Genomic DNA, 22364 nt, shown 5'->3' with positions numbered 1-22364 from the left:
TTTGAAGAAAAGGCCGAAATCAAGGTGTCAAAAGCTTACAAGACCCATAGCCAACGCAAGATATTGAATATTTGTTATTTGGGTCATGACATGACCTGAAGAACAAGGTCATATCTCCGAAACCAAAAACCACAGAAACTTGAAGTTTCCAGTGGACATCAAGAAAGGATAAAGGAGCAGCTATACGAAAAATCAGGCGAGTGCAGAGCAGAAAAACTACCTGGGGGGGGGGGGGGGGGGGTCGGCGGCAACAACCTCCCCCATGTGCGGGCGAGGGTTAATAGCAAAAAAGTAATCATATTTCAAGCACGAAAGAGTGATATTTTATGGAGACAAGTGATGTCGGCTTCCGTTGAAACTCCAAGTTTTTTGCTTTCCGATGGACATTTTCGAATAATATATGACATAACAAACCCCTGGGCATCTTTCCCCACTCTCCCCTACGCAGACCCCAGTGAGGCGCGGGCTAATATGTCAAATAATTGCTTCCAAATGACATTATAGAAACAGCGGATGTCTCAAAAAATAAACAGAAGTTTAAGTGTAATATCTTAAAAACCGGTGAATATTTTCGGCTGAATACTCGTATTGGTGACATATTCATTTTTGCTCCTTCTGAACCATGTTGCATCACTTTTATGTCAATTCATTAACTTTTTTGAAGGTGGAAGGGTCCCAAAATAGTTTAAGCGTGAGTGTGCTTATCGAGTGTTTTATTATGTGTTACTGTTTGTATGTTTAGACTCCTTTAATTAAACTTCACGATAAGACATAGGTACGTCGCATCCCATCCACGTCACAAACTTTATTGAAGACGCATAATTGTTTGATACGCAACCAATCTATGCTTCTGCTTTACACAAGGGTCATGGACTATGAAAAACGTCTCAACGTTGTTGGTTTTAACGCTAGAGGCTATACTGGGCGTCTTACCCGAGGGGGCATCTTGTCCCACTCTCCCCTTTATTAACCCGCGACCCGTTGGGGGGCCCAAAGGCATGAAAAACGTGGACTATGAAAACGTCTCAACGTTGTTTGTTTTAACGCTAGAGGCTATACTGGGCGTCTTACCCGAGGGGGCATCTTGTCCCACTCTCCCCTTTATTTACCCGCGACCCGTTGGGGAGGGGGGGGGGCCAAAGGCCTCCCTGTAGTTTTTCGGAGATAACTCAGAAACGGCTGCGGTTTTCGACTTGAAACTTTCAGTACCTCTCCGGACATCAATTTTACACAACCCCTGAAAAATTAGGTCCCAGGTCATCTCAGGTCACGAGCTATAGAGGTCAAACTGAGGTCATGTTCGGCGATTTTTCGTCGAAGAAGTTGTTCACGGAGAAAACTCGCAGAAAATCAGGGTTTAAACTTGGCGACTCAAAAATTGGACCGTAGGTATAAAAAGTATGGCAAACAAAATGGATATCTCTAAATTTCCAAACTATAAAAATCTTTAGATCTAGAGATTTTCTAACTCAAAATTTGGATTTCTTGATATATTTTTGAAATTTGGGGAAATTTAAAAAACGGAATATATGTTAGAGAACCCCTTACTGGCCTTACACATGCCAAAAATTAACAAAATATCTCTAAAACTGCCTGAGATATACCCATTTGAATGACTGAAAAAGTAGCGACTGTTCTTATGACGTCACAACATTTTCGGTATTTGTGCTTGAAATCAGTCACGAATAATATTTATGATTCTTATCAACCTCTTGTTGACTGAATATGATCCTTTACGTGACTATACTCACTTTTACGTAAACAATTGTTTTTCGTTGTAAACCGATACAATTTGACCTTATTTGACCTTCCTGTGGCGTCATAGGTCCAATAAAAAAAAATGGTCAATGAGGTTTCTGTGGATGCATATATATGACATGTCTTGATAAAGACTCGAATATTCACAATTTAACATGCCTTTCCTTACGATTCACCAAAGTGTTTTCTGATTGGTCGAGGCTGACCCCTGTTGTGACGTCACAGGTCAACATCCACTCAGGTGACTATCCACATGCCAGATCTATCATATGCATCATATCCAGACTCATTTTGAAAACTTAGATTTCATTTTTATTACCGACTTCTCGTCATTGCAAATTGGACTGATTTGACCGTATTTGACCACCCTGTGACGTCACAGGTTAGATATCAAGGTCATCGATGCCTATCCTATCTTGTGCATCTCGATGAGCTCTTTCGACTGCCGTTTGAATTTTTTTCGATCCGGCTATTGGTTCCGGAGATACGACGGGGGGCCCTTTGCCCCCCCCCCCCCCAACAGGACGTGGAACCTGCCAGACCTCAGCGGGGCGCGGGTTAATCAAGCTAGGTCTTCATCTTTTCACCGTTGTAAGACAAAATGCAAATGAATCGAGTGGTGGCAAACTCTTTGTTTGCCAAAATAAGCGATTAGTGATCAGTTTCCCTTAGCATGGACAAACGTCCATGCTAACCACCTTCTACCCTACTCTAGCTTCTTCTGTGACATAGATTAAAGTAGATGTTCTTAGTTTTATATGAATCCAACTCAGAGCCAGACATAAAGATGAAATACGGCGATCTTGAGGCGACTTGGTTCATGGTATTTGCCAGACAATAATCACTTTTTTTTAGTTCTCGATATTCGGTCTTCTTGCCTTTTCCACTTCTTTCAGGCTCGTGCTATTGTTAACCCGCGCACCGACGGGGGGGGGGCGGATATCCGCCCCCCCCTGAGGTTTTTCGCGAATAGCGGGAAAACCGCGGCGCGTAGCGCCGCGAAATTTGGTATGACTATAACCTCATCAATTTTACACATGGTGTGCAAGTTTGAACCTCCTACCTTTTAAGGTCAGGTCACCAGGTCACTTTGAATGACCCAACCTCAAGTCACTTTTTTGCAACTTTGTCACCGTGCCAGAGCTACAGTAGATGTCGGAGGCCTTTGAAACTCACAGGATATTATTAGGTCATTAGTAGCTACAATTTGTATATCTCGGAATTTTGATATCGGTGACCTAAGGTCAGGTCAATTTCGCGACCTCCCCATTATAAGTCAATGGGGGAAAAATCAACTCCCTGTTTTTACCACTAAAACGGGTCGGAATGGCCCCATATACCATACATGACTTCATATACGATCAACCTTCACTACCTTGAGGTCTGTTTTGCTGTTGGGCAGCTGTGAGGTCATGTGACGTCATCAAAGGTCACCAAAGGTTTTTGGCCAATAACTCCGTACAGGAACAAGATACAGACGCGTGGATGGTCTCATTGTGTTCAGCTCGTCAAGACGCATCGAATGATATACATGATGACCTCGTGGTCACGTGACCTGAGGTCAACCTTTGACCTTGACCTTTCGAGGTCAACATATATATCATTCGATGCGGATTGACGAGAGGATCACGATGATGCCCTTAGTTTGTTCCTATCTTGACTAATTCGAAAGTTATTCGAGAAAAACTCTCTCCATATCTAGCGCCGCCATTTTGACTTTTTCGACCCCTGTGACGTCATCTTTGACCTGACCTGAAAATGACCTTAGTAAAAATTGTAGATCTTGGCCGTGCGTATCCGATGCCGTTTACCGCTTGTCGCTATCTTGCTTCGTTCTCGAGATCTCAGGGGGGGGCGGTCATCCGCCCCCCCCCCCGTCGGTACGAAGTTGGCGCAGACCCCCGTCGGTGCGCGGGTTAAATAGGCGTAGATGCAAACTTGACGGCATACGGCAAAATAAATATGCATCACACTTGGGCCGGAATATTTCATACAGGACCTCAGGCTATTAGGCTTGGTCATGCTTGGTTGATTCGTTGATTTTCCGCCCTTGACCTTCGGTCTAGCGCGGCAAACTCAACAACTCCCTATTCCCTCGGTCCCGAATGAAACATTTTACCGGCCCCGTGTGATGCAGGTATAGTAACAGCCATGGGCGTAGGAACCTCACGAAAAGTGGGGGGGGCCAGCGAAACTTCAATGTCACTTTGTGGGAGCCCCAATACCCCTATGAAGAAATTCTTTGCAGTTTTGTGCTCATCTCACCTTGCTGAATCATTTCCTGCTCTTAGTTTTGTATTTAAATAAAAAATAAAGATTTTACTTTTAAAAAATGGCTAAAAAGTAGGGGGGCCATGGCCCCCCCGGCCCCCCCTGTTCCTACGCCTATGGTAACAGCACGGATCACCTAATCAAGGCCCTATATACCAGGTAGGGTCGTCCGGCGATTCTACCTTTTCGTGACGTCAGCTCGTGACGTCATTTGGAGTCAAGTCTCGAAGCCCCGTTCAATCCCCATGTAAATGAGCGATTTTCGAAGCACTGTAGAATGAAGTCTGCACAAGATATATCAAACCTAAGTATCTTATCTGAAAGAGCAGACAATTTTCTGCAAGTTATCTATTACGTATTTTTCGCTAAATCTTTTGCTTTTTTCACAAAAGCGTAAAATGTCCCCCCATGTCTCCGCAGCCTCCCTGCCGCCGGCCGCCGCGCGGTCGCGGTAGTGTAGTGGTTAGCGTGCCCGCGCAGTATTCCAAAGGTCCCGAGTTCGAATCTATGCGGTGCGGAACTTTAATTGCAATTCCAAGCTGAATATACGCACATCCATAATAAAATATTATTCGTATAGCTAAACTGTCACCAAGCTATCCATATAAATTGACTTCACCCAAAATATCGGTAAGATTCTATTAAAATATAAATTCAAATATGGCGGCTTGGACAGCCGCGTGCGTTAGGCTCCGCCCATAGCTCCGCCCACATGCGTGACGTCATTCGTGTTAGTGGACACACGCGGAGATAGGGGACGACATGGGCCTGCACCTAATGTGATCCGTGGTAACAGCAAGCCCAGTTACAGTGCACAGTAATAAATAGTTCCAAGACGCTCCACCAGAGTAGCGCCACTGGTAGCCGTGGTGCAGCATAAAAACTTCACCCGTCGAATATGGTAGCCGCAACTCTCGCCAAACATGACGCATTTCGCTCAAATACAACTTGCTTCTTTGTGGCATGGTTGTGGCATACATTGTGGTTGCAGTTTGTCTATTATATTATATGCCTATGCACAACATTTTTTTTTTCAGGAGCCAAGGAGCAGCCTGATCTAGGAGCCTGATCAAGGAGCAGCTTGATCTAGGAGAAGCTGCCACCTCCATCTCTAAGCGATTCGTCCTGATTCGATTTACGGGCTAAGGTAAGCGCCACCTGGCATCCATCGTCCCTCCCGGATAGCAGTAAAGCTCTTTTGAACTGCACTGTGTTTTTAATTTTTGTGATGCTTCTCACTTCTTCATGTGGTGCCACCATTGCACAGGAGCTCATGTACGGTCTTTTTACCAGTCGTTGACTGTCATGTGGTCAAATAAACCTTTATGTATGTATGTATGTATGTATGTATACGATGCTTAAAACCTTCGTCCTGTCCTGTGACAAGTCATGCTACTCTGGCCGTATAGAAATATAGATTTGTGCAAACAGGGGTCATGTTCTCGCCCTCAGGGCTGCAGAGTTATGCAATAGGTACCAAAGTGAAACCTATAGATGTGTGTAACTCACTGACACGGCTGAGGATGCTAAAGTTTCGCTCAGTAAGTTAACCCTCGCCCGTAAACGGTGTTTTGCCACCTTCGCCCATGCAGGGGGGGGGGGGGGGGTTGGTGCGACCCCCCCCCCTGGCGTTTGAAAACGGAGCGTCGTAGAGCTTAGCGGAAAAGACCAACGGATTGCTCTCAACGAGATCTCGCGATTGGTGGTATATTTTTTGGTCCTAGGTCAACATTTGACCTACTTACCAGTAAAACGCCTTTTGGGCGAAGAACGAGCGAGCGAGATAGTGAGCCCTGCACGTGCGGAAAGGCGAGAGGGTACTTCCAACGGGCTTGTGCAAAGCACCCTTCTAACCGGTCGCTAGCGGTGTGCCAAATTTGAACGCAATCGGCCCAGCCGTTCTTGAGATCTGGAAGCGACATTCTGCACGTGCGCACGTGCAAACGGGGTCCAAACTGACTTTTGCAAGGCACCCTTCTAACCGGTCCCCAACCGTGTACCAAATTTGAGCGCAATCGGCCCAGCCGTTCTCGAGATCTGGGAGCGCCCCCTGCACGTGCGCACGTGCAGTAGCACCCTAACCGCAACACATGGGAATGCATTGCCTGGTGGGTACCTGCCTGTATGCCAAGTTTCAGCGAAATCGCCCCAGTAATTACAGAGTTATTGAAATGGGAACAAATTTGGCACCTCTTATTGTTGTATTTTGCACGTGCACTGGGGGTCACTCACATAGATCAAGAGTATCCGACCTTTGGTAGAAGGGATGCAGCTACCCTACAAAAATTACCGCAAGACAATCGCTCAAGCGGCTGCTGAGATATGGGCCTCTCAAAATCACTACTTTTGCAAAACAGCTTGAACACCCTTGACTTTTCACGTGGCACGTGCCACGACGGTCACTGAGATGCATCAAAAGTAGTCAATTACGGGGTAGAAGGGATGGGGCTACCCAGCAAAAAAAGACCGCAGGCCAATCGGTCCAGCGGTTGCTGAGATATAAGCCTCTCAAAAGCGTTACAGGCCGGGCCGGGCCGGGCCGGGCCTTGCCGCTCATACTGAGATTTTTCCGTTATATTGAAAAGACTCGCTTCGCTCGCTGCGCTCGCTCGCTCGTAATGACCGGTCAAAGGTCAAATTTTCGGAAAAATCTAACTTTTTCAGATTTCCGCGCCGATTGCGGCAAAACGGTAAGAGATATCGACTTAAAACCTTCACTATCGTGATCCTTGATCAATTCTCTATCGTGTGGTGTGTATTTCGATGTCATAACTCTAAAAATGATGCGTTGGGAGCTTCGGAAGTCTGCAAGGTCATTTGTGCATTGGGTCACGTCAGGCGTGTGACGTCACTGACCTGACCCTGACCCAAAATGAACTACAAGAAACAACCGACGATGCCTGAAATGGATAGCAAATTCGAATTCAGGGCATCAAAATACCCCGAAAAGGCATACAAGTGCAAGAAGTCATTACAGGTCAACCGAGGTCACTGACCTTACCTTGACCTTAAGTAACCTTCAAAATGTCAACGGACATTGTGCCAATGTCAAATCAGCCAGTTGTTGTTCTATAACAATCCATCAGTGTGTCAGGTCAGTCGGCATTTATACCAATGTGAAGCAATCTCCAATTTAGCGTAAATCTGGCCGGAGGTTGTTCCCTTTATGACGTCATAACTCCGTGACCTGACATGACCTTGACAAAAAAAGTTGCGCAAAGGATGCCCCAGAGGGTACTGAAAATTTGAGCAAGCTATCTGAAACGGTTCGGCGTGTAGCTAAGAAAAACCTCAGGGGGGGGGGGGGTTGCACCAACCCCCCCCCCCTACATGGGCGAGGGTTAACCCGCGCCCCGCTGGGGGGGGGGGGCAGAATCTGCCCCCTCCCGTTTTTCGCCAATAACTTCTAAACGCGTTACGCCAACGACGTCAAACTTTCAGTACCTTATCATTCATCAATTAAACCGTCGCCGGACCTATTGGTTTCATTCTACATACGCGCCGGCCGAGGGGGGGGGGTACGACCCCCCTCGCCGTTTCGCCCCTGGTGGAGCTAGCGCGTCGCGGAAACAACGAGCGTGTGCGCCGTTACGAGACTCAGAGATTGGTACCCGATTTTAAGGTCCTAAGTCAACCGGTGACCTCTGAGGTCAGGTCAAGTGCCCCAAGGTACGGTTCAGTTTTGGTGAATAACTTCGCAAAAAAACTGCCGCAGAGCCGCGATTTTGGCAGCATCGTGTTTACCTCGCTCAGGCGCGTCGAATGATATACTTCTTGTTTGGGGTCAGGTCAACTTAGGGTGTTGACCTCAGGTCTCGGTCAGGTCAGCGCCCCCAGGTCACGAAGTTGGTCGAAAGAGGTCATGTCGCATATCATTCGATTTGGCAGGTCTTCCTGAGTCCATTGGTGGACTTCCTGACTCGCTAGCTCAATTTGATCGGGAGTTATTGACGAAAAACTAATATGACCTTAATGACGTCATAAATGACGTCACGCAAGGTCAACATTACAAAAGTGACGCATCTAACCTTGCAAGGAGTGGATCAAATCACGATTATGTGTGCTTGAGATAGTTTTTTTTAAAAAAAAAAATTCACATCCGTGACTCTTTATTCATAACGTGACACATTACATGGCGTTCGTGGTGATATCCGACGCTGCGCTTCAGCTCCCTGGACCCCGGACACCATAAAGCGCAGGTCCGGTAGGTAACACCTTGGCAGCGAAAATGGCACAGCGCAAGCTCACAACACACGCTCACATCGATGTATGATTGTACATACCTATCATCCGCACCTATCATCCGCACACGGTTATCATCCTACTCCCAGGCGTCGGCTCCTTAACCACGGAGCTACACTACACACGGTAGTTACGCCGACACATCGCAGCGCGGGCCCGAACAGCCGCGGGAAGGGCAGAGCGGAGAGAGCGTGAGGGCAGCGGCGCGCACGGGCGCGCTACAACGGGAAGGACGCTACAACGGGAGTTTAAAAAAATGGGGCCAAAATCCAAAATTTTCAAAAAAACGAGATAACCATTTGATAGACAAAGTAGAAACACAAAGTAGAAACACCTTTTTTGTTACGTCTTGATTCCTTTAAAAATGAAGATATTAGCGGCGTTTGAAATTATGCCGTTTTTTGGCGAAAATGGCGGACATGACGTCACTAAAACGTCATTTTCTAAAAAAAAATCAGACAGATTTCGCTCAAATTTTCAGGAAACGTCTTAACCCTCGCCGGCCGAGGCGGGGGGAGGCGGGTGCCCCCCCCCCCATAGGCCCATATGTTTTTTTCGCGATAGCTCAAGCTCCGAACACGCTGTCGATAGAGCTGAAACTTGGCATACGACCTCTGATTCAAGCCGGATCTTTTGACACCAACCGCCTTTTCAGGTCAGAGGCATCTTGCACCAAAATCCTCTTGGACGAATGCTTGGATTATTTTGCATCGTATACCTCTTGTCAGGTCACTGACCTATGACGTCATAAGTGAACCTCTGCAAGGTCTTCAGATGTCGCAACTTCGCAACGCCCTCACTGCCAGAGGAGCTTTCACAGGGAAATGAAACTTGCAGGATCTAGTATCCACTACGAGTCTCACAACTTGTATATCTCGGATTTTTCCTTAGGGTCATATGAGGTCAGGTCATTTTCGTGACCTCACCACTATACATAGGTACCTATGTACCTAAGTCAATGGGAAAAAAATTAAAACTGCTATTCTGGCGCCGGGAACGATCTCCAACTATCTCAAGCACACATAATCGTGATTTGATGCACTCCTTGCAAGGTTCGATGCGTCATGTTTGCAATGTTGGCCTTGCGTTGCGTGACGTCATTTATGACGTCATTAGGGCCATATTAGTTTTTCATCAATAACTCCCGATCAAATTGAGCTAGCGAGTCGTTAAGCCACCAATGGACTCAGTAAGACCTGCCGAATCGAATAATATGCGACATGACCTCCTTCGACCTATTTCGTGGCCTGGGGGCGCTGACCTGACCGTGACCTGAGGTCAACACCCTAACTTGACTTCACCCAAACAAAAAGTAGGGGAGACCCGGGAGGTATGGGCCCCCTGGAGGTATGGGCCATTGAAAGTTATCTCGAGACAAAATAGTTGATCCTAGATGCCTAATATCAGGCACACTTTGCAGGCGAAAGGCAAGTTCACGTACACAGAGTGAAAAACCGGTTGTAGCCACTGCCCACTGGAAGAAAATTGCCTTTTCACAAAACCGGCCCATACCTCCCGGGTCTCCCCTATATCATTCGACTCGCCTGAGCGAGGCGAACACGATGCTGCCAAAATCACGGCTCTGCGACCGTTTTTTGCGAAGTTATTCATCAAAAACGGAACCGTACCTTAGGACACTTGACCTGACCTCAGAGGTCACCGGTTGACCTAGGACCTTAAAATCGGGTATCATTCTCTGCGTCTCGTAACGGCGCACACGCTCGTTTTTTTCGAGACGCGCTAGCTCCACCAGGGGCGAAACGGCGAGGGGGGTCGTACCCGCCCCCCCCCCCCCCGGCCGGCGCGTATGTAGAAAACCAATAGGTCCGGCGAGGGTTAAGGCCCTATATCGGTGGCTCTGGGGCCCTCACACCTGCGCCTCTGGGGGCCATACACCTGTGCATCTCAAGGCTCTATAACTAGGTACATTTGAAGGACCCACACCGACACCTCTGAGGGCCCCACACCAGTATCTCTGAGCTCTGAAGGCCCCACACCGGTGACTCTGAGGACTCACCGGCGCCTGAGAGCACCATGTTGATGTCTAACGGCTTCACAAGGCCACTGAAGGCACCACACAAGCTCTCACTGAGCTCCAATGTCCCATACCGGCCTCTGAGGGATTTACGCCGGAGCATTCATAGCTCCGCACCAGCAGTTGTAAGTGAGGGCTTCACACTGAAGTCTCTGAGGGTCCCACACCGGTGTCTCTAAGGGCCACATACCGGCGCCTCTGAGGGCCACATACCGGCGCCTCTGAGGGACCCATACCGGCGTCTCTGAGGGTCCACATCTGGCGGGCACCCATCGGCGAACCTGAAGGTCCCACACTGTCGACTCCAAGGGCCCCACCTGCGTCTGAGAGCACCGTGCGGTCTCTAAGAACCACACAGAGCTTCTGAAGGCGCCTGGCAAGCTCTATCGCTTAGCTGATAGCTCTGATAGGTCTCATGCCGCCCTCAAGAGTCCAACGCCGGCGCTTAGATGATAAGGGCGCCTTCATGCGAAAGAGAGTTGATATGAATTCCAAAAGACGGGCGTCTGCATGCCAAAGAGGAGCGGCTCTGAGGCAGTAAGGGTACCTACATGCAGTAGAGTGGCGCCTATGAAGCCCATAGGGGCGCCTCAATGCGAAAGAGGGGCGCCTCGGAGGCCTACATAGTACATATATGGGCGTCCACATGCAATACAGGGGCGCCTATCAATGCCATAGAGGTGCATTCATACGAAACAGGGGCGCCGGCATGGCAAAGAGAGGCGCCTCCAAGGTCCATAAAAGAGTGGCGCCTATGATAAGGGCACATTGTATGCGACAGAGAGGCGCCTGTGGGACATATAGGAATGGGGGCGCCTGTGAAACGAGGAAGACATTTGTGTAAGGGTTTTCAGGGGTCATGCGCTGTTTGCGGCAAATAGATTCTAAAGAAAAAATCGGAGAGGGGACTAACTTTAAAAAATAGTGCGGACTTTCCGCACTGTTCGCTTAAGCAGTTACGCCCCTGCAGGTACTTACGTACCTACATCTGCCCGATCTCAGAAGCTAGCTTTGGAGATCATACTTGAAAGCAGGACGAGGCAAAAGTTGGAGACCCCTGAAACTAGGAGGCCCCCTAGAAAAGGAGGCCCCTCGACAGGGTGGCCCACCCACTTTTCATGACGTTCCTACGCCCGTGTGTGCACCTACATACCAATTTTTAGAAGAATCGGTTAAAAAATGTGGGAGTTAGGTATTCAAAATTTTATGACGTTACGACACACAATTTTTTTGAAAAATGATTTTTTTGGAAGTTCTAGACCTCGTACGGAAACAAAAATAGCACCATTCGATTCGCCGTGAAAAACTGCATCAGATAGACACCTTTTTAGGGCTTAACAACCAACTTCAAAATTTGACCTCACTTGACCTAACCTTGACCTGACCTCGACCTGAAATTCATCCAGATGTAGTCAATATCACTTATTGAGTGTGCCTATTGAATTCTATGAATAAAATGACCCATAAAACACGTGTCGCACATGCCCTTTTCTATATTTCGTTTTTGGTGACCTGACCTGACCTTGACCTTGACCTTTGCATGACATTGTATTGTATGCAACGAATATTGTCTTGGTAGCCTAAGAACACGTTTTGGGCAATTAGTCTCAGTCCATTCTTCGTCAACTACGGTGCAAGGCCGATACTGTAGAAACTTGCATTTTGTACCCTTGACCTGACCTTGATCTGACCTCTGACCTACTTCAGCAAAAAAAATTAGGCTCTTAAGATCCGCCTTGTTGAGAGCTTTCGATTGTCGTTCTTCCCGTCTTTCTTCGACCATCTGTTCGGAAGTTAGACAGGGGGAGGGTGAAGAATCTGCCCCCCCCCCCCCCCCCCAGCAGGGTGCGTATGGCTGAATAGCCCAGCGGGGCGCGGGTTAACGTCTAAATTCTGAATACCTATATATCGGAACATATAGCTAAGCCCCGAATATCTCAACGCAAGCTTGGCGAACGCGGCGCCATCTGCCTAACTCTAGCTTCCTGTGACAACCACTAGGTGAAACACGGTGAGCACCTCACCTGTGTGTCTGAAAGGAAAGGCTAATAGGGTGAAGCATTTGTCCTGGCTCCTAACGCGTCTCTCCGTTTCCGCAGGCATCAGAGCGGTATGGAGGTGTACCGCGTGCTTGCACTCCGCACATGCGTTCTTGCACATGTTCCTTATCTTATGTTGTGTAATATTTCATGTCTCTTGTCAATTCTAAAATGTCATTCGCCATAATTCTACCGCTAAGCGTTCTACAGTGTTGATATGTGACGTGTGGAGCTGTGTTTTCCCGTCCGCTTCACGTGTTATCGTTTGGCTATCATTTGTGCTGAGAAACGTCTCTCCTGACGGAAGTGCGGAGTCCCGACGGGGCTATCTGCCGGCGCTCGGCAGCGGGACCCGACCAGCACTCGGGGCTGTGAGAGTGGGCCACCTGCCGCCGGCCGGCCAGCCGCTTGCTCTCGCCCCTTATATCTCTGTCACGCCGAGCGTCATTAGGGCGCGACAGGCAGTGGGGTCGACATCACCGCCCAGACCTGTGTCTGTTGTGTTACAGAGTGTGTGCAGCCCTCCGTCTATCTGCCGTCATGTTCATCGTCGTGTGGTCGCTGCTGCTCACGGCGGTGGCGGCTGCAGCGGCCGACCCCACGCCGCCCCTGCAGGTCGTGCTCTACTACGAGTCGCTCTGCCCCGACTGCCAGGCGTTCGTGTCTGGCAGCTTCGCCGAGGCGTGGCACGCCGTGCCCGAGATCCTGAACGTCACACTGGTGCCCTGGGGGTTCGCCACGGCCACGCCGGACGGTGCCGGCGGCTGGGTGTTTCAGTGTCAGCACGGCCCGGCCGAGTGTCGCGGCAACAAGCTGCACGCGTGCGGCGTCTACTTGGCTCCCAGCCCGGCCGTCTCCGTGGACTTTTCCATCTGCCTGGAGTCGCAGATGGCCGGCGAGCAGTGCGCCCAGCAGACGGGGCTCGACTGGCTGTCACTGACCGACTGCCAGCTGCGGAGGGACACCGACCAGCTGATGATCCCCTACCGGGACATGACGGACGCGGCGCGGCCGGAGATCGTCGAGGTGCCCACCGTCAGCGTCGACGGCCGCCAGGAGCACCAGGGGCAGATGCTGGACGACTTCCTCGGCTACGTGTGCTCGGTGTGGCAGGGCGACACGCCGGACGGCTGTCCGCCAGCGCACTGAGCCGGCGGAGACCGGAACAGACCGGCTCGGCTGCGACTATAGGTGATGTGCTGTGGCTGAAAATAGTGAAACGGGGGAGCGAAATATGTCTTCTAAACCGTGCTACAATGCGTCGTGATTCTGTGCCTTTCCCCGGACTGTTCTTTTTTACGTGCCCTGGTTGAGAGGGATGTGCCGTGCAAACCGGCCCAATCGCGATGGGGAAAACTAGCTGTTACATTAGACGACGCACTGAAAATGTTTTAGGTGCCAAAGATCCAGGGTAGGGTTTGTGGGTGGTTGCTACTTTCCGGGGTACAGGGCTCACGTCTGTATGGGTGTGCTCGTGCTTTTCCCACCGAGAGCAATATATGGCTTATGTGAGGAGACAACGATCTTTTATTTTTTCAGTGTAACTTTCGAAACGGTGAAATATACAGCCGGTAAAACGTTAAGTTCTTTAAATCTCTCGCTAATCTAATATTCGAGTCATGTACTGCTATAGCGAGACATCTAACGCTACGATTTTTTTTTTTTTTTTGAGCGCATGGATCGAATTTATTTATTCGTATAATTTATTCGAATCATTCAGGTGTTGACCGACTGGCGTTCTCTCGGGCGTCGGTCACCGTCCATACCATGGAACTTGGAAGTTCCCATTCCCCATCCCAGTAGAAACCACCGTCCATCGCAAAACACCAGCTAGCCAATGGGATTATATTTGATAGGGCACTAAAACTGTTTTGTCACATCGATCTCACGTTTGTGTAACATTAACACATAGCTTAACGTGAACAGCTACAAAAATACACTCCACCCCCGGCGGCCCGCGCGCAACAAGAACCGGATGAACAGCGGGGTGGGTGCAGAAGGGGCACGGCGCCGAGGGGGCAGTCGGACCGCACCTCGGCTCTGGCGGTCATCCGTGCCAGCGGGACCGCGCAGTACCGGAGAGCTGGCCGCAGCAGACAGCGGGGCGGTCCCAGCGGACAGCGGGGCGACCGCAGCGGACAGCGGGGCGACCGCAGCGGACAGCGGGGCGACCACAGCGGACAGCGGGGCAGTCCCAGCGGACAGCGGGGCAGTCCCAGCGGACAGCGGGGCGACCGCAGCGGACAGCGGGGCGACCGCAGCGGACAGTGGGGCGGTCCCAGCTGGTCCCGCAGGACCGCTCGGCAGTTTGGAGGAGGCAGGAGCGGCGCGAGGGAGCGATAGCAAGCGCACAATTTGGAGAGACTGAGAGCTGCGGAGCGGAAGGCGCGGTGTGTAGATTCCCAACTGGCATCAGACCTTACCCGTACGTTTGAAGCGCCGCCGGCGGCCGGCGGGCGGCGCGGCCGCTCGACCGCCCAGGTAAGCTCGCGGCGGCCGGGGCCGCGCGCGCCGCCCATTGCTTTACAGAGTGGCAGCGAGACGGAGTCGGTCAGCGCCGGCCGACCGCCGGCACACAGCTGCTACGACCCAGTTACAAAAGCGGCGGCGGCGGCGCACAATGCTTGCTTCATACTAGCGGCTCGGGTGGCGGGGCGAGGGTGCGGCGGCGCTCCGGGGATCGGCCGCCGGTGACACCCGGCTGCTCGCACGCGCACGCCGCGCCAGCTCACTGGCCGAGCGACCCGGGCTGCAGCACACACACGGCCCATCGTGCATATTCCTATTTACAGGTATCACAAGCGCTGCGGAGGCGAGCGGGAGGGTGGGTGGGTCGGGGCTCGGCTCGATACGGCGCCGGTAGACGCGCCGCCTTTCGATGTTCCGGTGCTAGTGTCGTTGTTGATATATAGTCATTATAAAACTATCAAAATGCAACCAGTCCCGAGACAAACCACTCTGGGTGGGGCGCGGCGGCCCATTTTGATTTGTGCATCATTAGCTAGTCGCGGTGTGAGCGGTAGGCGGGGAGGGGGGCTGAGCGAGGCACAGGGCGCGGGCCGGTGGCGCCTGCCAGCAGGGTACACAGCACGGCCGGCGCTCGGAGGCACACACAAAGCGGGGGCGAACAACGCGCGGCGGGCTGCCCGCAGGCCGACCTACGACCGACTACCGCGTGACCTAGCGCCCACCCAGGCCGGGCGCGGCTCGCCCCAGCGCGGGCGCCGCGCCCGCGGCCGAATAACGCACCTCGAGAAACAGGCAACGCTCTCGGTAACACCGAATACGAACAAGATCTGCCTAGGCGTAACACGTCTTGGATATGGAGAGAGAATCCATCCCGGCGGCGCCGCGCCACGCTCCAAACCAAACTAAGTACCTCACTTATGGAAAGAACCGTGTGTGTCAATTCATTGACGACATAACGTTCGCGATTACTGTACACTAAATACAATCAGATTATCTGTCTGTACTGAACACATGAGTGGAACTCTCCAGATGCCCTTTCAGCATATATATATATATATATATATATATATATATATATATATATATATACTGACTGGCAAAAGCCGCGTTCACGGTATTTGTACGATTGTGAAGGCTCTGTTTCGCTCGGAGTCGGAAGCGGCTGCGGTGCTGCTACGCTTTCTCCGGGCGCCAGCCCAGGCCAGCTCTGAACATATACACTCACACGCACACACACAGAGCCTCCTACCCAATATATACTATGTACATGTGCATATGTAGGTGTGCATGCGCTAACGTAGTACGTACTGCACGCGCCCAGCGCTACCGCGCGTGTGCACACCGGCACACCAGATCCCCACGCCGACGGCATCGGTCCCCGCTTCGTTCCATCGCCTCTGCTGCCGTCAGTGGCGAGCAGACACCGGGTTCGGTCCGGGGGCCGACCCCACGGCGGCTGGCCAACATCCCGGCTGTCCCTCGGCTGCCAGACGGCAGCGCCACGTCGCCCGTGCGGCCGACACACGTACTACTGGTTTGCCTTGCGGCCGCTGGAGGCGCTGGCCGCGCTGCTGGTGGCGGCGGCCATTCGTCCGGGCAGACGTAATGGCACTTTGTGCTGCGCTTTGCTGCAACTCGGTATCTGAAAACAGGGAAAACCATGGGTCAAACCTAACTGCAGCTGGTGTGACCTGCGACGAGACGAGACGACGAGAAATTCAATTTCTCGGAGAATAGCACCGGACTCCAACCCAGCAAGAATGAAAAGTAGCAGATATGCGTATGCCAGGGTTCATACCTACAGTAGGTAAATTGAAAGAAACCCATGCTGCATGCAGGGCATTGTGTGGTGCTTGGAAGATTCCAGCCGGGCGTAGTCAGTTGTTATAACGAGTTAATGCAAAGAATAGCTGGGTCGAGGACTGAGGAGGCAGGTCAGCATTGTCCTATTTAGCGATCATCGCTAGCGGACGTCTTTATGTGGGTACCTAAATAGGCCCGGCTATGTCACTTCTGCCAGTCGGACGCTGCAAGGCGTGTAAGACTTCCGTTCTGCCATTCCTGCAGCCTGCAAGTCTGCCTCGGCAATAACCTTAACCCTCGCCGGACCTATTGGTTTTCTACATACGCGCCGGCCGAGGGGGAGGGCGGGTACGACCCCCCCTCGCCGTTTCGCCCCTGGTGGAGCTAGCGCGTCGCGGAAAAAACGAACGTGTGCGCCGTTACGAGACGCAGAGATTGGTACCCGATTTTAAGGTACTAGGTCAACCGATGACCTCTGAGGTCAGGTCAAGTGCCCCAGGGTACGGTTCAGTTTTTGGTGAATAACTTCGCAAAAACGGCCGCAGGGCCGCGATTTTGGCAGCATCGTGTTCGCCTCGCTCAGGCGCGTCGAATGATATACTTTTTGTTCGGGTCAGGTCAACTTAGGGTGTTGACCTCAGGTCAAGGTCAGGTCAGCACCCCCAGGTCACGAAGTTGGTCGAAAGAGGTCATGTCGCATATCATTCGATTCGGCAGGTCTTCCTGAGTCCATTGGTGGCTTTCTCGACTCGCTAGCTCAATTTGATCGGGAGTTATTGACGAAACACTAATATGACCTTGATGACGTCATAAATGACGTCACGGAAGGTCAACATTGCAAAAGTGACGCATCTAACCTTGCAAGGAGTGCATCAAATCACGATTCTGTGTGCTTGAGATAGTTGGAGATTGTTTCCGGCGCCAGAATAGCAGTTTTCATTTTTCCCCATTGACTTATAATGGTGAGGTCACGAAAATGACCTGACCTCATATGACCTTTAGGAAAAATCCGAGATATACAAGTTGTGAGACTCATAATGGATACTAGATCCTGCAAGTTTCATTTCCCTGTGACATCTCCTCTGGCAGTGAGGGCGTTGCGATGTTGCGACATCTGAAGACCGTGCAGAGGTTCACTTATGACGTCATAGGTCAGTGACCTGACCTGACCCAAAAATGCGGTTGGTGTCAAAAGATGCGGCTTGGATCAAAGGTCAGGTATGCCAAGTTTCAGCTCTCTATCGCCAGCGTGTTCGGAGCTATCGCGAAAAAAAACCCTATGGGGGGGGCGGCACCCGCCCCCCCCCCCCCTCGGCCGGCGAGGGTTAAGGCAGTGCAATGCCAGCATTAAAGTGCGCACTAGGGTGAACCAATTCACCACCGTCCTTTGCTGTGCCGGTCGAACGTCACAAAACTCGACCCAGGCTAACCCACCAGCCGTGCCCAGGCGCTGACCCACCACCCATCCTACTTCACCCCGCCGTATCCGGCACGCAGCACGCAGCGGCGGCGCCGCAACTCCAGCAATGCATTCTTAATACTGACACTTCCAGCCCTTTAAAAGTTGGCAGCTGAAACGAAAACTTTTCCGATATGCGACCGCGTCCGTCGCCTGCGCTCCCTCCCGGCCGCTCCCCAGTCGGCGGAGCCGGCACCGCTGTCGATATGCGTGAACCGGCACGGAAAATCAGAATTAAGTGCGGCTAGGCACGCATCGGCTGCGCCAGCTTGAGAGATGTCGATACACACACGCACACAAGCAAGGGAAACGAACAAGGTAGCAGGCGGAGGGTTGGGCGGGAGCCGGGTTGGTGCCAGCCGCCGCCCCGGACTGCAGTGAACGCTACCGTCAGCATCAACAGACGGTGGTGGCCGCTGTCCGATGACGGCTGTTCGCAGCTACAGACTAAGCCCCCAGCATCAGCATTCAGCACCAGCTCCAAGCAACAACACCAGCTCCCAACACCAGCTCCAGTTTCATCACCAGCTCCACTGGTAGTGCTGGCACGAAGTCCCACCGCGGACTGGGGGCGCTGACGGTCCTTTCCCAACATACAGCGGCGTCGGGCGGCCGCTGAGGTCCACCACACGCTCGAGGACAGGCACACACCGCCAGGTATAGCTGCAGCGGACCCGACGGGGGCGGGGGCGGGGACGGGCGCCTGACCTCGCCGGCCTGCAGGTCGCTGCCGCCGCCAGCCAAGGCCGCCGTGGTTCGGGCCGTCGCCACCAGGAGGTGTGCAACATTCGAGCTCCAACGGGCGTCTCGTCTAACTTGGCGGACCGACCAACCGACCGACCGACCGACTCAGCGAGCGAGGGAACGACCGGTCCAAGGTCGATGGGTCACCAGTTCGTTTGTTCTTCCTCCGAGGAACTCTGAAATACGAGTTAGGACTACACAGTAAATACCTCATAGCCCATTGCCTCATATGCCATATCATCTGTTCATTGCTCATATCCCAGAGCTCCGTTCTGAAGGGGTTGGTTAGGTAGGACACCCTGAGTGCCAGTGCTGCCATCGCCATCCACGTCCCGACACTGTGACAGCTCTGCTGGCTGCAGTGAGGTCGGCGCCGGCTGTCGCAAGAGGCGCGAGGTCACTCCAGGTGGCCGGTGGCGCGGCCTTGTAGTCCTGTCTGAGGTCGGCACTTCTGCCCGAGGTCTGTGGCGGCCTGATTGTTGCCTGAGGTTGACGATGGCCTGTTCTCTGAGACGCCTAGTCTCTCGGATGCGGCGGCGGCCGATAGATGAGGACTGAAGCCGGCAGCGCCAGCCGGGGTGCCGCATGGCTGACCGAGCCTGCAGTCGGCGGCCGGACGTTCAGCTCTCCAGGCGCTCCCTACAGCCATCACATAAATCGCCGCCAGCTGAAAATATAGCCGGCACTTCCCGGGATAAGACTTCATCATAAAAACTGTCCAGAGACCACTAGAGAACTTTGGAGAAGATAAGTAGGCCTGCCGAGAGGGCGGAGCACCACCCAGCGGCGCGGCGCGAGGAGCGCGCTGCAGCCACCGCCCACTCGCGCCAATTTAATGCAGATCATTTGAATTCTCACACTGGCGACCGGGCAATCGTGCAGCGGCTCAGCTGATTAGGACTGAGCGCCATCGAATTACGATTATGTCACTTTGATAAATGTTTCCCCATTGTGGAGCATAATGGATGGGAGGCCCGAGTGCCGAGGACGATGAGGTCTCGCCGAGATGGCACATAAATTTGGAATTTCTAATAAAAAATCCGGAAAAATTTCACGATTCATCTCTCTGGATGGGAAGATTTTCTGCACTGGCAGCGGAAAAGAAAGGAATAGAGATGATCTGTCGTGAGCGCGGTATTGGCGCGGAAAATGGACGAGCCCTGGGGGTGGTGGCGGGGCGCGGTGCCGCCCACTGCAGCCGGCGCCGCCGCTGGCCGTCGGGAAGGCGGTGTGAAATTAGTCCCGACCGCCGGAGATCAGCGCGCCCGCCGTCTCCAAATCAGCATTCAGCGTCCCGCCGGCGCCGGCGCCGTCTGTCAGCCGTGATAGACTGCTGAGAGGAGCCTTCTGAGGTCGGCGGCGGCGCGGCGGCGGGCCATTTTACGGCGGTCTCCCCGGCCGGCGCGGCGGTGGGGTAGGTCAGGCTGCAGCGCGGCGCGCCGTCAGGCAGGCCCGCCGCCGCCGCCGCTCGGGTGAGGCAGGTCGGGTCGACCGCCGCCGTCTCCGCCAACCAACTAAGCCGGTTATGGCATTCCTCGGGCGCGGCCGGCGGGGGCGGCAACTGGAAGTTGTCTGCAGCGGCAACTGGGCCGTCCATCACTGTAATGACCGGCCGACACCCATTTTGGAGCGGCGCCGGACCGGGCCGTATTGATCTCAGGCGGCCTCAACTGGCGGCGCGGCCGCCTCGGCCGCCGCCGCGCCACTTCCCACCCGTGAGCTGCTGATTACCAGACGACTTTAGAACGAATCAATATTTCAGCATGGCCGGCCTATTGAATTATTGACCGGCCATTATAATCCAGAGGGTGCAGAGAGTCCGGTGGCGGTATGGTTATTGGTTAGCCGCGCCACGAAATAACCGGTCGGGACGCGCGACCAGCAACGTCCATTAAAACAGCGTGCCACGCGTTATTGCGCAGCCGACGCCGGTCCCTGACCTAACATTTGCATCATAAAATGAGTCGTTTCATAAATAATAGTGCTGCGAAGTTTGGTGAAATCAATATAACTAGGTGTCCCGGCCATTGGCCGTAGAAGTTAATTGCGGAACAATTAACGTCCACGTTAACGGTTAAGCGCATCCCAAGAGAATTGTTTGCTGCGTGGTATGAGTGGGAACAAGAGGTCGCTACCTCGCGGGACAGGTGCTTGCACGTGCCTTGCGGAAGGAGTTCGCTGCTGCAGGCGCTACACATCACCCCGAGTGGCACGGCCTGGCGCTCCAGCTGACGCCTCCAGCGCGACCGGCGCGACACAACGCGAGGAGGAGTGGCAGAGCGACGGCACTGGCAGAGCGAGAGAGAGAGAGAGAGAGAGAGAGAGAGAGAGAGAGAGAAGAGAGAGACAGACAGACAGAGAGAGAGACAGAGAGAGACAGAGAGAGAGAGACAGAGAGAGAGAGAGAGAGAGAGAGAGAGAGAGAGAGAGAGAGAGAGAGAGAGAGAGAGAGAGAGAGACAGAGACAGAGAGAGAGACAGTGACAGTGACAGTGACAGTGACAGTGACAGTGACAGTGACAGAGACAGTGACAGTGACAGTGACAGTGACAGTGGCAGAGGCAGAGGCAGAGGCAGAGGCAGAGGCAGAGGCAGAGACAGAGACAGAGAGAGAGAGAGAGAGAGAGAGAGAGAGAGAGAGAGAGAGAGAGAGAGAGAGAGAGAGAGAGAGAGAGAGAGAGAGAGAGAGAGAGAAAGGAGGCGACAGAGATGCAGAGCTGATATAGCTGATGAAAAAATTGGACGAGACAGCAGAGTTGAGAACATCCAGAGAAGGAATGCATTTGAAGTAAAAACGGCACAGTAAAAACAATATAACGAATGTGCAGGCGCAGCAAAGGGGCAGCAATGAAATGAAGTGCAGCAGCGAAGGCACACCGCATCTTGGAAGGGACAGGACCGCATCTGCCTGGCTGCCAGCCCCAGGCCGACATAAATTCCGGTTTGAATTCGCGTATGACGCTAATGGTGGGCTGGTAGGATTTACGCGGACGGCCGCGGGAGGGGAGGGACACCAGCTGGGACAGGGCTGGCGGCGCAGCGGCATCCGTCAGGGGCCGGCCGACAACCCCAGTCACGAGTCGTCACCGTGCGGAGGAGACACAGAGACATCGTGAACTGCAAACGGAACCGCTCCGTCGCTGATACAGAAAAAGGCTCAGGCTCGCCGGGTCACCGCGCCGGGGGGGGGGGGGGGCTGCATTCCTCAACTACGATCGCTTTGATAATGGATTAGCCGCAGTACAATGACTTGTGACATGGGGTAAAATAAAGCCCTATAGTTGCAAGCACCATCACTTACAATTCACGAAATCTGAGGCCATCCGTATGGGCGACCAATCTCAGCACTCCGTGCCGGCACCAGCATCAGACTCAACTCTCTGCCACCGGTCAGCCATTGGCCCACTTCATGCAGCGCGGCTCCAGGCGCCCTCAGTCAGGGCGCGTCTGATTCAATCCCGGTCAGATAAGCCCTAAATCCCATTTAATCGCTGGAAACGTCCTGATCGCTGTTGGTGCGGACAATTTATATGCTAAGTAACACG

General features: G+C 52.7%; 2 protein-coding genes across 2 annotated transcripts in view; one reads left to right on the top strand and one right to left on the bottom strand.

Moving 5' to 3' along the window:
- Nucleotides 1-4979: 4979 nt before the first annotated feature.
- Nucleotides 4980-13881, top strand: LOC122386546 (gamma-interferon-inducible lysosomal thiol reductase-like). The gene is made up of 2 exons (XM_043375833.1): nucleotides 4980-5176; nucleotides 12855-13881. The coding sequence occupies exon 2, from the start codon at nucleotides 12886-12888 to the stop codon at nucleotides 13492-13494; it is 609 nt and encodes a 202-aa protein (XP_043231768.1). The 5' UTR covers nucleotides 4980-5176; nucleotides 12855-12885; the 3' UTR covers nucleotides 13495-13881.
- A 2049-nt stretch (nucleotides 13882-15930) lies between these two features.
- Nucleotides 15931-22364, bottom strand: part of LOC122386550 (forkhead box protein O-like) — an 84088-nt gene continuing 77654 nt past the window's right edge. The window contains exon 4 of the mRNA XM_043375837.1: nucleotides 15931-16456. The gene's annotated coding sequence lies outside the window, so the exon portion shown is untranslated. The remainder of the gene's footprint in view (nucleotides 16457-22364) is intronic.

The sequence above is a fragment of the Amphibalanus amphitrite genome, unplaced genomic scaffold (assembly GCF_019059575.1).
Source record: "Amphibalanus amphitrite isolate SeventyFive unplaced genomic scaffold, NRLGWU_Aamphi_draft 000255F_arrow, whole genome shotgun sequence".
Classification (NCBI taxonomy): domain Eukaryota; kingdom Metazoa; phylum Arthropoda; class Thecostraca; order Balanomorpha; family Balanidae; genus Amphibalanus; species Amphibalanus amphitrite.
The sequence above is the reverse complement of the archived record's forward strand: the minus strand, read 5'-3'. Positions and strand labels throughout refer to the sequence as shown.